This window comes from Triticum aestivum, chromosome 1B (genome assembly GCF_018294505.1).
Source record: "Triticum aestivum cultivar Chinese Spring chromosome 1B, IWGSC CS RefSeq v2.1, whole genome shotgun sequence".
NCBI classification, from domain to species: domain Eukaryota; kingdom Viridiplantae; phylum Streptophyta; class Magnoliopsida; order Poales; family Poaceae; genus Triticum; species Triticum aestivum.
Window position 1 is genome coordinate 305,916,887 of NC_057795.1, and position 14,957 is coordinate 305,931,843.

A 14,957-nucleotide genomic window follows, 5' to 3' on the forward strand; every position below is an offset into this window, starting at 1 on the left:
TGTGGAAGACACTGGATTGATGAGTTGCCAACGGTTCTTTGGTCAATCAGAACGACACCAAATCGAGCCACTGGCCAGACGCCTTTCTCCCTGGTATACGGGGCGAAAGCAGTTCTCCCCACAGAACTCATATACGGGTCACCTTGAGTGCTTGCTTGTGATGAGCTTGAGCAAGAGCAGATGCACCAAGATGATGCTATGCTCCTTGAGGAAGATTATCTTCAGGCTGTTGTGCGAGCCGCTCGCTACCAGCAAGCCTTGCGCCACTACCATAGCCGTAAGGTTCATGCCCGAAGCCTTGTGGAAGGCGACCTTGTTCTTCGGTGTATTCAATCCGCCAAGAGTTCAAACAAGTTGACGCCAAAGTGGGAAGGCCCTTATCGGGTAATACGAGTCACCAGGCCCCGCACAGTCCGCCTGGAGATCGAAGATGGCATTTCAGTGAGCAACTCCTGGAATATCAAACATCTTCGCAAGTTTTACCCATAAGGCGTGGTTGCCGGGAGCCCCGGCAACCCCCTTTTGTACTAGCCTTGCCGGCAAGGCATGTAACCCTATGTACAGAGCCAGGCACAGACCCTGTGCACGGTCAAATAACTTTCAATATGTATAGTTTCCTGTTGATTTCCATGTTTATGTATATATGTATATGCATGCCTGTCCAGGATATTGTACTACCCTTGATTCCAGTAAATACTGATGAACCGCCAAGGTTCCATAATCCTATCCTCTCTTTCTTCCAGCCATGGTGAAGGACTTGGCTTCAGTAAGAGGTTGAGAAGACTGCCCGACACTACAATCCCCTGCAAACCAAACAGATAAAGTTTACCTCTTGTCCATTCATGTTCATAACCTATGACTTGTGCATTAGAAAACCTCGCTACTCTTTTTAGACTTAGGTGCTCCCATCCCTGACCCAAACGATGCTTCAGTCAGAATGGTCGCAATAGCCTTTGGTAAAAAGAGATTGGCAGGGGGCTGGACCCTTTGTTTGTAACCCAACAGATGTGACTCTCCGGCAGGCACAGAGGGCGCCGGCAAGGTAGCTTGCCGGGAAAACTCATTTATTTACATTAAAGAGGCACTTCGCCTCTGCATGGACATATACATGCATGGGTTCCCGACAAGGTTCACCTTTTTCATTGACATCCTGATACAAGTACGAATGTTACAGAACATAAGCATGGACTTGAGAGATTACATTATTTAAAATTAAGATTTGGAAAGTGCCTACAGGTTAAAAAAAGAAGAGATAAGTGCTTTGTTCTTGCCCCCTTTCCTCCTAGGCATGTCAGGTGAAGGCAGAAGGAGGCACGAGAGGGGACGCGTCGATCGAGAGCATGGCGGAGGCGACCCGCCGGCCACCAATACCAGAGCCAGTAGATTATGGTGCTGCCACTGATGGTTGATACGTCTCCAACGTATCTACTTTTCCAATCACTTTTGCCCTTGTTTTGGACTCTAACTTGCATGATTTGAATGAAACTAACCTGAACTAACGCTGTTTTCAGCAGAACTGCCATGGTGTTGTTTATTGTGCAGAAAACAAAAGTTCTCGGAATGACCTGAAAATCCACGGAGATAACTTTTCGAAAATATAAAAAATACTGGCAAAAGAATCAAAGCTAGGGGGCCCACACCCTGTCCACGAGGGTGGGGGCGCGCCCTCTCCCCCTGGGCGCGCCCTCCTGTCTCGTGGGCCCCCTTATGCTCCAGTGACCTCAACTCCAACTCCATATATTCCGTTTCGTGGAGAAAAAATCAGAGAGAAAGTTTCATTGCGTTTTACGATACGAAGCCGCCGCCAAGCCCTAATCTCTCTCGAGAGGGCTGATCTGGAGTCCGTTCGGGGCTCCGGAGAGGGGGATTCGTCGCCGTCATCATCATCAACCATCCTCGATCACCAATTTCATGATGCTCACCGCCATGCGTGAGTAATTGCACCGTAGGCTTGCTGGACGGTGATGGGTTGGATGAGATTTACCATGTAATCAAGTTAGTTTTGTTAGGGTTTGATCCCTAGTATCCACTATGTTCTGAGATTGATGTTGCTATGACTTTGCTATGCTTAATGCTTGTCACTAGGGCCCGAGTACCATGATTTCAGATCTGAACCTATTATGTTTTCATGAATATATGTGAGTTCTTGATCCTATCTTGCAAGTCTATAGTCACCTATTATGTGTTATGATCTGACAACCCCGAAGTGACAATAATCCGGATACTTCTCGATGATGACCATAGTTTGAGGAGTTCATGTATTCACTATGTGCTAATGCTTTGTTCTGGTTCTCTATTAAAAGGAGGCCTTAATATCCCTTAGTTTCCACTAGGACCCCGCTGCCACGGGAGGGTAGGACAAAAGATGTCATGCAAGTTCTTTTCCATAAGCACGTATGACTATATTCGGAATACATGCCTACATTACATTGATGAACTGGAGCTAGTTCTGTGACACCCTATGTTATAGCTATTACATGAGAAATCGCATCCGACATAATTATCCATCACTGATCCAATGCCTACGAGCTTTTCACATATTGTGCTTCGCTTAGTTACTTTTTCGTTGCTACTGTTAGAATTACTACAAAGCTGCTATCTTTACTTTTGCCACTGTTACCTTTATTATCATACTACTTTGCTACTAAACTCTTTGTTGCAGATACTAAGTTATCCAGGTGTGGTTGAATTGACAAGTCAACTGCTAATACTTAAGAATATTGTTTGGCTCCCCTTGTGTCAAATCAATAAATTTGGGTTGAATACTCTACCGTCGAAAGCTGTTGCGATCCCCTACACTTGTGGGTTATCGAGACTAATTTCTGGCGCCGTTGCCGGGGAGCACAGCTCTATTCTTTGAGTCACTTGGGATTTATATCTGCTGATCACTATGAGGAACTTGAAAGACGAAAGAACTAAGATTTTCCCCTTAACTACGAGGGGAGGTAAGGAACTGCCATCTAGCTCTGCACTAGATTCTCCTTCTGTTTTGAGTAAGCTTGCGACACCTAAACCTGCTACTGCTATGAATTCTGATATGTTGCATGTTATTGATGATGCCACTTCTGCTATGCATGATACTTATGATGAAACTAATTCTGTGCGTGATACTACTTTGCCATTAGGTGAATTTCTTGATGAACAACTTGCTAGGGTTAGAGAGAATGAAATTATTGAAGATGCTATTATTGATGATAGTGATGATGAAAGTGTTCCTGAGGGTTATGTTATGGATGACGGAGCTGCTAGAGCTATTTTTGCTTGCAAAGATAGATATGATCTTAAGAAGTTATTAGCTAAATGGAAGCAGCAATCTCTTAATGCTAGAATGAAACCTGACCCTGCTTTTGCTACTTCACCTATCTGTGTTACTGATAAAGATTATGAATTCTCTGTTGATCCTGAGATAATTACTTTGATAGAATCTGATCCTTTTATGGCTATGAATCTGAAACTGTTGTGGCACATCTTACCAAGTTAAATGATATAGCCACCCTGTTTACTAACGATGAGAAGTCTCACTATTATTATATCCTTAAGATATTTCCGTTCTCATTAAAGGGTGATGCTAAGACTTGGTTTAATTCTCTTGATCCTGGTTGTGTGCGTAGTCCCCAGGATATGATTTATTACTTCTCTGCTAAATATTTCCCTGCTCATAAGAAACAAGCTGCCTTGTAGGAAATATATAATTTTGTGCAAATCAAAGAAGAGAGTCTCCCACAAGCTTGAGGGAGGCTTCTCCGATTACTTAATGCTTTGCCTGATCATCCTCTGAAGAAAAATGAAATACTTGATATCTTTTATAATGGACTAACCGATACTTCCAAGGACTTCTTGGATAGTTGTGCTGGTTGTGTTTTTAGGGAAAGAACAGTCGACCAAGCTGAATTACTATTGAATAATATGTTGACTAATGAAAATAATTGGACTCTTCCTGGGCCAATTCCTAAGGCAATTCCTGAGCCAATTGAGCCAACTCCTGAGCCTATTCCTAAACCTACTCCGAAGAAGAGGGGTGTTCTATTTCTCAGTCCTGAAGATATGCAAGAGGCAAAGAAATCAATGAAAGAAAAAGGTATTAAAGCTGAAGATGTTAAGAATTTACCACCTATTGAAGAAATACATGGTCTTAATATACCGCCTGTTGAAGAACCACATTGTCTTGATAACCCGGCACAGGTAGTAAAGGTAAATTCTCTCTATAGATATGATAAAGTTGAAATCCCGTCTACTAAATTTGATAGCCCATGCTTAGATGAATTTGATGACTTTATGGCTAGACAAGAAAGTTTTAATGCTTATGTTGGTAGAGAATTAAAGAATAATGCTTTCGAAATAGGACGCTTGAGTGATTATATGGCTATAGTTAAAGGTGAACTTAAACTCATTAGCAAATATGCTTCTATGGTTACCACTCAAGCTGAGCAAGTACTTAAAGCTCAAAGTGATTTGCTCGATGAATTAAATAATAAACATGACTTTGCTGTTAGAGTGGCTACTAGAACTGGTAGAATGACTCAGGAACCTTTGTATTCTGAAGGCCACCCTAAGAGAATCGAGCAGGATTCTCAGAGAAATAATTTAGAGGCACCTAGTTCTTCTAAAAAGAAGAAAAAGAAAAATGATAGGACTTTGCATGCTTCTAGTGAACCTGTTATAGACACACCTGAGAATCTCAATGATATTTCTATTTCTGATGCTGAAACACAATCAGGTGATGAACATGAACCCAGTGATAATGTTAATGATAATGTTCATGTTGATGCTCAACCTAGCAAAAAAAATGATGTAGCGATTGAACCTGCTGTTGATCTTGATAACCCACAATCAAAGAATCAATGTTATGATAAGAGAGACTTTGTTGCTAGGAAGCACGACAGAGAAAGAGAACCATGGGTTCAGAAACCCATGCCCTTTCCTCCTAAACCATCCAAGACAAAGGATGATGAGGATTTTGAGCGCTTTGCTGAAATGATTAGACCTATCTTCTTACGTATGCGTTTAACTGATATGCTTAAAGTAAATCCTTATGCTAAATACATGAAGGACATCATTACAAAAAAAGAAAGATACTGGAAGCTGAAATTTCCACCATGCTTGCTAACTATACTTTTAAAGGTGGAATACCAAATAAACTTGGAGATCCAGTGGTACCAACTATACCATGCTCCACTAAAAGAAATTATGTTAAAACTGCTTTATGTGATCTTGGAGCCGGTGTTAGTGTTATGCCTCTCTCTTTATATCGTAAACTTGAATTGAATAAGTTGACATCTACTGAAATATCTTTACAAATGGCCGATAAATCAACTGCTATACCTGTCGGTATTTGTGAAGATGTGCCTGTTGTGGTTACAAATGTCACTATCTTAACGGACTTTGTTATTCTCGATATTCCCCGGGACGATAGTATGTCGATTATCCTTGGTAGACCCTTTTTAAATACTGTAGGGGCTGTTATTGATTGCAACAAAGGCAATGTCACTTTTCATGTTAATGGTAATGAGCATACGGTACACTTTCCGAGGAAACAACCTCAAGTTCATAGCATCAATTCTATTGGAAAAAGTCCAACTATCATTATTGGAGGTTTTGAATTTTCTCTTCCTACTGTCAAGAAAAAGCATGATATTCTTATTGTTGGGGATGTTCATATCCCCGTTGAGGTAACCTAGTGTTATTCGAATTTTTCTCCGGTTCCGTGTTATTCGAAATGAGTTTGTTAACAAGACTTGATCAACCTTGTTAGTGGATTCATTTTGGTGATCATGAGATGGATGAAACTAGAAGGCACAACCTTCTGTACCCTCTTTTTTACTTTCTGTTATTTAGATTAAATAAAGCAAAAATAGTATTATCTGTCAGTTTTCTGAATTATTCGTGCAATAAAAAAATATCCCAAAAATAAAAGTGCTCCAAATGCCCTGCAAATTTAGTATGATTTTTATGGAATATTTGAGGATTTTAGGCACTGAAAACACAACAGGGGGGCAAGCATCTGGCCACGAGGGTGGAGGGCGCGCCCACTCCCCCTGGGCGCGCCCCCGTCTCGTGGGCCCACAGTGGCCCTCCTCCACTTATTCCTGCACCCACACCTCCATCTTATTCCCAAAAAAATCCCCATCCAGCTCAAGCACGAGTTCTAGCTCATTTTGCTGCGATTTTTGATCTCCTTGCTCAAAGCTCCATTCACAAAACTGCTTTGGGAGATTGTTGCTTGGTATGTTACTCCTCCATTGGTCCAATTAGTTTTTGTTCTAGTGTTTTATTCATTGCAAATTTTTGTTGCATCTCAGTACGACCCCAGTTATAACTTCGGATATCAGCCAGGCTATCCTTGGCATTAGACCAACTTAGGCCAAAAGCCTAAGCTTGGGGGAGTACGTATTTCTCACCGACTTTACATTCATTGTTCACACACTATTCTAGTTGTCGGTGCTCATACTCTTTCATTGTATTATCCATGCTAGTTTAAATTTCTTTTTCTAACTTTCTTCTTGTGTGTTTGATAAACCTTAAGAAAAACCAAAAAAAATTAGTTAGTTTAATTTCCATGCTTGTAGTAGTAATTAAAATGAAAACCCAAAAAGATTTCTCGGTTTTATTTTACTTGCTGGGAGCTTTCCCGTGTAAATAGTTTTATTTCTTTTCTTTCCTTTGGGGGTCGAGAGTAGAAGACCATATTGAAAATGTTTAGTGGCTCTCTTATACACAATTGTCGATTTAACTTAGAGCCCATATTACTTTGTCTTCTCTCTTGAGTTGAATGCTTGCAGATTCCAGCTTAGTCCAATGCACGTGCACTATTATTATTATACACACCGTTCGGTCGTGCAAGTGAAAGGCAATAATGACGATATATGATGGACTGATTGAGATGAGAGAAGCTAGTATGAACTCGACCTCTCTTGTTTTTGTAAATACTAGTTGACCTGTTGCACCAAATGGCACAGAGACCCGATAAAGCCATGTTGTCGATGAAAATAGTCTCATTTTGCATAGACATATTCGATATTGGTAGTCAGAAAACCCATGTGTTAAACCATGCTACACTGGAAATATGTTTATCACGTTGCGGAACCCGAATTTGCAAAAAAATTGTATAACCCATTGCCCCAAAAAATTATATTTGTATAACATGACCCGTTGCACCAAATGGTGCGGAGTCCCATTTAAAATCATGTACTCGTTAAAAGTATTTGAATTTATTCAGTAACTGTGTTTGAGCAAATACATACAGTATGAACTTAGTAAAATTTTAATCAATTGTGTGTTTAAGCTCACATAAAAGGCAAGATGGCAACAACAGAGTACAATTGTATCATGTGCAGCAGCAGCCAAAATTAGTTAGCTTATAAATTGTTTGAAGGGTACCAAGCATTTCAGAGTAGTTTATCCCACATCTTATTCTCCTAGAAAATGAGCCCAAGCAGCCATCAACAAAAATACAATTGTTTTGATACAACAACGGTAAGAGAAATGAGTAACCATCAAAGAAATAAAACGTTTAAATTGATTTTTTAACCATGAAGGAGAGTTGCATGTAAACTTTATAGAAGAAGGTCAACGTCAAGGAACAACGTGTTGACATACTCATCCTGCTCTCGGTTCTGGTCATCGGTCCGGGTAATCAACTCCTGACCAACGCCTTCAGCAACTACCATGACAACATGCCCCTTCTTTATCCTTTCATACAGGAACTCAAACAGGCCTCCCTTCCATTACAACGTGGAAATCAATCTCAGGATTCAAGCAGCAGTCAACATCTTGGCTGCTCTGAGGGCATGAAGAGTAATGTGGCCCGTGCTCCTGCTCATAAGTATGACAAGACCGATGCCATTAACAGCTCTCACAGCCCCCACATGTGTCGAGTTGATCGCCTTCTTAGCAATTTATGAAGAGCCTACACACTGCACTCAACAACGTAGTTCAACATATGAAACTAAGCAACTAATCTACGAAAAAGCGTCTGCTTGTCTATATACATCCGTATGTAGTCCTTATTGAAATCTCTAAAACGAGTTATATTTAGGAACGGAGGGAGTACATCCTAAGATAAAAAAAACACCAATGCTATTCTGGACTTTATTTATTATGACAGTGACAATCCAGAATAAAATACAAACCAAGAGAATCATTGTACCTTGATGCAGTTAAATACGATGTCAAGCTCACATACATTCTTGGAGCACCTAATCAATGTTTCAACAAAAACTGCGACAAGAAGATTAGTTGATCTCCTCAAAGATGTGGTCATAGAAGAATCTTCGTGACAGAGGAGAAAGAAGATGAACAATTCAATAAGTGTTAGTGTAGTGAATTGTGTGTACGCATACACTGGAAGACATTGCGGACCAGTTCCTAATGCTTCTCTCGGTCTTGCAGTCATCGGTTAATCTGTGAGCAGGATAACAAAGAAAAACAAAGCGCGGAGCTTAATCACTAAGGCATTTCATCAAGCACGTGAAGATCTAAAGATGAAGCGGTTCTGGATTTGGGTTGGGAAATTGGCCGAGCAATTATGACTAGGCTGCAGGAATAAGTCCTTGCCAACATGTAAATTAGCCAGTCAATAGTAAATGGTCTAGAGTTAATGCTAACCAGTTCTGCATAGAAAATACTCCCGTAAATAACCTGCCCTGTTTAAACAAATAAATTAGTAATCTGTTATTAATCTAGGACAAAGTGAAATTACCTGAGGGGCTATGTCCATCTTCCACAACCCATCTTCCACAGATGGTGTAATTAACTTCCCTGCAATCTTGGATACATTCTGAAACCTGCAGAAACATATATCCAAAGTCATGCTGGTTCTCATGGCGGAACAATCAAGCTAAAGGCCTATGTGATGAATCTTTCTATAAGCAAGTTCACGAAATGTTGCAGAAAGAAAAGGAGGAAATGAACCGTTACACATAAACAGATACTCAACATCAGCTCAACTGTACCATGAAATGGCAACCATTCCTAAATTCATCCTAGCTAAAACAAGCATGAGTTTGAACTAATAAAGATGCAGTCAAGCGACACAACAACGAAGGAGAAAAAAAAAGAGAATAACATAGTTCGGAGGTGGAGCAAGTAAGAAGGTTCGCTGCGCCTCAACTATTGATGACTAATTCATTCTTGTCAGATAATATCTTCGAGACAAAGCCTGCATCCATTCTCTCTTCAGCCCACAATCCTAGAAAGTGTGTTTCCTTTTAATCCATTTTATGTTTTTTTTGGGTATGTTTTCTCATCATTATTATGATCCACTTGGAGGATCCCAGTAACTACAACAATCACCTTTACCTTTTTTAAACATCACTGTTCATTTTTTAACCCAACACCACTAATACAACAAAGGTAGATCAGATTACCAGAAAGATCTATATGAGCAACAAGATCATTTCTAGATTTTAGAAATTATTACTCCCATACTACCATTCAATTAAAGTTAACCTATAGCCTGTGACTCGAGTCAGATTGTGAAACTCTCTGAAATCTCTTCATTTGTTACGACTATCCATATGGTGATGCAAACAACATAAATTTGCAGACAAACAGTACAAATCATTAGAACTCTTGTAGTAGAAGAAAACAGGGGAAACACAGCTGAACTCTACAGTGTAGTTCATCATGTGCTGCAAGATGGAGAACACGACTAAAGAGGCCAGGCTCCCTGAGCACGATGTGAGCGTGGACCTGGCAGCGTCCGTCGCGTCCGACACCACGATGCCGCAGGTATCCAACAAAATCTGAAGGAAATCAGTGAACACTAATGATCACAAGAAGTGCATAACAAATCCATGGTTTTGATATATAACTGTATAAGACAAGATTATTTTTTGCATGCAACTGTATCTTATTGCATAGCAAAACTTTTCTATTATTGATTATGAAGGAATTTATTTAGCCTAACATCTTAATACTTCCAAGGTTTTAACAAAAGAAGAACATATAGTTTAGGAGTGAATGGACTACATGAGTATGAGAAAACATTGATACCCATTACCACATACTGATAAACTTCATGATCCAGTACGCACCACACGATCACCAATAGCTCCTTGGCTTCTCTTATTGGATTGACGACATCTTAATTTTGAGCTGCAACATCACATACATGGTAAGCTGTGTCACCTAGCTCAACGTTTCTTGAGATTATACCTGCAGTGAACTGTCTCGTTAACTTGCAATCCAATGAAAGTGCTGAAATAAGTTGTCTGACCTTAATAAACAGCAAGATACATCTACCTCTTGTGCCTCTTCGGAGGTTCCTTGGTTGATTTTGCCATGGTAGGATCAGCAGGGATGGTAGCATGAACCTTCTTGTGCAGTGCTTCCATGTCATCAGCCGCAATCCCCTTCTTGATGTACTCACCAAAGTGAAATTGGTACTTCTCAGGTTCCGCATCAGCTATTGACTGAAATAAGGGTAGGGCAGAAGTTAAAATAAGATTCAGTAACCTGCTTCAGAAATAAGAACAAAGTACACTGTTTTAGTATACTTTTATATGGATGAATCAGGCTCAGATATCTTTCAGAAAGAATTCATGAATACAGCAACGATAGCCCAGGGGAATTAAGAAAGAGATGGCATTATAATAATACCACAAGGACAATGGATCCAACTCACCTTCATGTAGTCCGCAACATGATCTTCATAAATGTAGTTGCAGTGAATCCCAGTGTCCAGCTGCTTCTCATCCTTCTTGAAGCCAACAAATCTCTTGTCACTGTGCGGAATATCAAGGCCACCATCCAAAGCCCCTGCAGCAGCACACAGACTGAAGCATGTCTCAAACTGATAAATTGTATGTTTCCCTTAATAGCTTAGAACCCTCCTAAATAGAATAAAAGAAACACACCAACACCAGGAAATAAATTGAGTCCAAGATTAGGCATACTCCATCAGTGAGCCTGCCGCAAAGCAATTAATCAAACAACATTGTAAGTAAGCTATATATTTTTCTTGGTTTTCCATGTTTACCAACTACACAATTTAAAAATCTTTACTATTTAGATTTCTAACCTATCAAACAAAATCATCAATCCTGCATTCAAGATCTGTAGGTAAACAAAAGAAAGGAAACTTTTCACCACAAATCTCATCTAGCCATCACAAACCATTGCATCAGAATAAGAGAACAAAGTTTTGCAAAGGGACAAAAAAAATTATGAAACACTACAGCAGCAGCTCACCATGGCAATCCTGGAAAGGAAGACTTGTAAGTGTAGAAGAGGTATGTGAAACCCTCTCCGCCCGATCTTCCTACTCTTCCTCGCAACTGCAGATGGAAAGAAAAGAAATGCACGTACAAATCTCAGATTTCATACATCCAATTTTTTTTTGCCAAAAGAGGCAAAATAAAAAAAATCTCAGAACTAAAACCAATTGATATAACTGCGTGGGCGCAAATAGTTCTGCATACTGGACTATGATTGTGTTGGCATTTGGAATATATATTCCACTTTCAATGATATGTGTACACGAAAAACTTCTCAATGTAGCCATGTAGGTGTAGTCATAGATAAGCTAAATCCCTAGAATACCTACCAATTTAATATACATGCCTGAATGAAGCTGCAGATGAGAGGAGGTGAAGGCAAACCTGAACCGCCTCGACATCCTTGTTTCTGCTGTGTCCGGAAGGGGAGGGTTGCGGTGCGCAGGAGATGCATGGAGTCCCCATTGTGCACCTGTTGAGGCCCCGGCACCACCACGTGAGCTGCTGTCCGCCCACTGCACATGCTCCTCGAGGAAGAGGTGGAGCGCAGCCTGCCGTACCTCGCGCCCGAGGCCCACCCTCCTCGTAGGTCCTGATCCAGGAGCGGATCGAGCCACCACCAACCTTCAGGTCACGCCCTACCTCACCGGGGCAGGCCAACGCCGACCGTTGACCCTCTCATGTCCGTTGTCGCGCCTCCCTCCCCTCTTTACTCTCTCTTTCTCCCTCCTCTCCTTCCATATCTCTTTCCCTCTCATCTTCTCGCTCTCTTGCAGATATAATCCTTCTCCTCCTCTCATCTTCTATCTCTTTTCTGCAGATCGAATCGATCCCCTCCTCCGGTCGACAATGTCCAGTTGAGATCTTCCTCCAGCGGCTTCCTCGCAACCAGGGCGGCGCCCCATCGCCTGCTGGGCCTGGGGCGGACGAAGAGGGCTATGCTTCAGAGAGGACAGCGAGAGGGATGATGAGACAGGTGGGCGACGGTTCAAAGCGACACAGGAAAAGGTAACAAACGAGCCGAAGAAAAAGAAGCCACCAGTACGGCTAATGACGCGACGCGGCATGGCAATGGCGTCCCTCCTTGCTCCATAAGCGACACGAGCCAATCCAGACGCGGGAGGCCATGCGCACACATAAAAGCAAGAGGCAGGACAATGACGCGCGAGACCAAGGAGAAGGCAGCCCCACCTGCAGTGTCATCGACGAGCGAACCACAGGGCGAGCGGGAACCGCATATCACGTAAATCACGCGTAGCGCCCACGACGCATGCATGCGGCGCGGCAGGAGAGGCCGTACGTGCCCGAAAAAGGCTCACCCACCCGATCGGCTGAGAGACCGAGCCCACGGGTCATGGTCTGCCGAGAACTCACCGCACAGTCAAAAACAGAACCAACGAAGATGCAACGTCAACCAATGTAAAAATAAACAGTTTGACCAACATCCAACGGTCCAAACCGAAGCAAATCGAGGGACAACCGAGGAGACAAGTTGGCTAGCATCATTATATGTTAAAATGATGAGTTCATCGTTCCTGGTTCAGCTTATTATGAAGTAAACATGTTTGCAATGACATTTAGAGATTATAGTTGCTTGTGCCATGCTTAATTAGCTATGAGTTATAATGGTTTACCTTGCGTGCCAACATGCTATTAAAATGATTATGATGTGGTATGATGGGATGGTATCCTCCTTTGAATGAATTGAGTGACTCGACTTGGCACATGTTCACGCATGTAGTTGAAACAAATCAACATAGTAAATTAATTTTAATGCATGTCCATGACTCTTGTCGCTCTCTCAGTTGGTCGCTTCCCAGTTGAGGGAGTCCTGGATTAGGGGGTGTCCGGATGGCCGGACTATAGCCTTTGGCCGGACTCCTGGACTATGAAGATACAAGATTGAAGACTTCGTCCCGTATCCGGATGGGACTTTCCTTGGCGTGGAAGGCAAGCTTGGCGATACGAATATGTAGATCTCCTACCATTGTAATCGACTCTGTGTGATCCTAACCCTCTTCGGTGCCTACATATACCGGAGGGTTTTAGTCCCTAGGACGAACAACAATCATACCATAGGCTAGCTTCTAGGGTTTAGCTTCTCTGATCTCGTGGTAGATCTACTCTTGTACTACCCATATCATCAATATTAATCAAGCAGGAGTAGGGTTTTACCTCCATCGAGAGGGCCCGAACCTGGGTAAAAACATCGTGTCCCTTGTCTCCTGTTACCATCCGCCTAGATGCACAGTTCGGGACCCCCTACCCGAGATCCGCCGGTTTAGACACCAACATCGGTGCTTTCATTGAGAGTTCTTCTATGCTGTCGCCATCAGGAAGGATGCCTCATCCTGTCTTTAAAGACGGCACTGTTGCTAAAGGAGCTTTGGCTATCGGCCAAACTCTCCGGCTAGGCGGTTTCCTTATGACCGCCTGTCCGGCCGCCGCGCCGACGATGACTTCTCGGGTCATCGAAAGCAATCTTCACGTTAGCTCGGAACTTGCCGAGCAGTTAGATCCGATAGAGCTCTCTTCCTTAAACGAGCTCTTGGATCGCATCGCCGCCCTGGGAGTCGCTACAGACTACGATCAGATTGGGCCTAAACCCGATCTGAGAGAGATTAACTCTCCCCAGGTTACCCACCACGTTGTTGTGGTAGAGGAACAATACGGCGACCCTTCTTCTATCTTAAGGGCTAGCTATGTCCGGATTCCCGATCCCTCCATGCCGGACTCCCGCGAAGGGGAGGACGTTACTCAAGCCCTGAACCTCAAGTCAGGCAGCGGGCTAGATTCATTGGACAACATCCAAGAACCCAAGCTTCCAAGTTCGGAAACTACTTGGCCCCTGAGTCTTAAATTGGACGGGGTTCCGAATTTAATTCCACCCGCCCACCCAAACATAAGCAACCTATCCCAAATCCGGCAAGAGCCCACAGAAATAGTACACCATTACTAGGCCAGATTCCTCCTACTTATGAACAGGATAAAGGACTGCCGCGAGGAGGACGCAATTTCATTCTTCTGCAATAATTGCACGGACAAGGGAATCCTCAACACCGTAAGTCGTCGTGAAATTACACGCTTCGCTGACTTGGCGTCCATAGTACGAAAGTACTGTGGGATGGAAAGCGCCTGGAAAACCGAAATCAAATTTTGGGACAATCCGGCCCTGAATACAACCCTAGTCCGAAATAAAAGGGTGCATTATCGCCAGGCACCTCGGTTAAACACCAAAAAGCAAAAACCCTCTATAGGGCATGGAACCGTACTGGAAGGATGGCTCAATGGACCCTGCAAAATTCATAGTATAGAGGGTGCCACTCCAACTCATAGCCTTAGAGCATGTTGGATACTACGGCAGGTGGCCAAAAGTGGCGAAGAGCTTCTAACTTCAGAGCACCAGCCCAAGGATACCAGTACGGTATTAAGACTTTTGCATCAAATAATATGCGGAAACGAACACTCCGCAGCCTTGCGAAGTCTACCAAGTAGCAACAATAAACCCATGGAGTGACACAGCTATTACCTTTAATGCCATTGACGAACCTAAATTCCGAACAGCCCGAGCACCAGCCGCATTGGTCCCAAGTCCAATAGTGGACGGCTTTCGCCTTACCAAGGTACTCATGGACGGTGGCAGCGGATTGAACCTCATTTACGAGGAAACCCTCCGAAAAATGGAAATAGACTGGAGCCGCATTGAGCGAAGCAGCACAACCTTTAGAGGAATAATCCCCA

General features: G+C 42.6%; 1 protein-coding gene across 25 annotated transcripts; it reads right to left on the reverse strand.

The window, feature by feature from the left end:
- Positions 1-7,487: 7,487 nt before the first annotated feature.
- On the reverse strand, positions 7,488-12,308 carry LOC123120906 (60S ribosomal protein L5-1). 25 transcript variants are annotated; one of them, XR_006459617.1, is made up of 9 exons: positions 11,601-12,307; positions 11,191-11,276; positions 10,625-10,775; positions 10,243-10,412; positions 10,008-10,155; positions 9,691-9,743; positions 8,699-8,783; positions 8,340-8,400; positions 7,488-8,217 (listed from the first exon to the last, which is right to left on the reverse strand). XR_006459617.1 is itself a non-coding variant. In XM_044540883.1 (5 exons), exons 1-5 carry the CDS (start codon positions 11,679-11,681, stop codon positions 10,134-10,136), a joined length of 510 nt encoding a protein of 169 aa, XP_044396818.1. In that variant the 5' UTR covers positions 11,682-12,306; the 3' UTR covers positions 7,488-10,133. The 25 variants fall into 25 exon arrangements, 1 of the variants encoding a protein (XP_044396818.1); XR_006459615.1 differs by having other exon boundaries at positions 7,488-7,913; positions 8,147-8,217; positions 9,612-10,155; positions 11,601-12,306; XR_006459609.1 differs by having other exon boundaries at positions 7,488-8,400; positions 10,035-10,155.
- Positions 12,309-14,957: the final 2,649 nt, after the last annotated feature.

Coding starts and splice junctions, on each gene's coding strand:
- LOC123120906 (XM_044540883.1), bottom strand. CDS start 11,681: ATGGGGACTCCATGCATCTCCTGCGCACCGCAACCCTCCCCTTCCGGA. Junction 11,277..11,600: donor AGGATGTCGAGGCGGTTCAG/GTTTGCCTTCAC, acceptor TTCCATCTGCAG/TTGCGAGGAAGAGTAGGAAG. Junction 10,156..10,242: donor CCTCCGAAGAGGCACAAGAG/GTAGATGTATCT, acceptor AGTTCACTGCAG/GTATAATCTCAAGAAACGTT.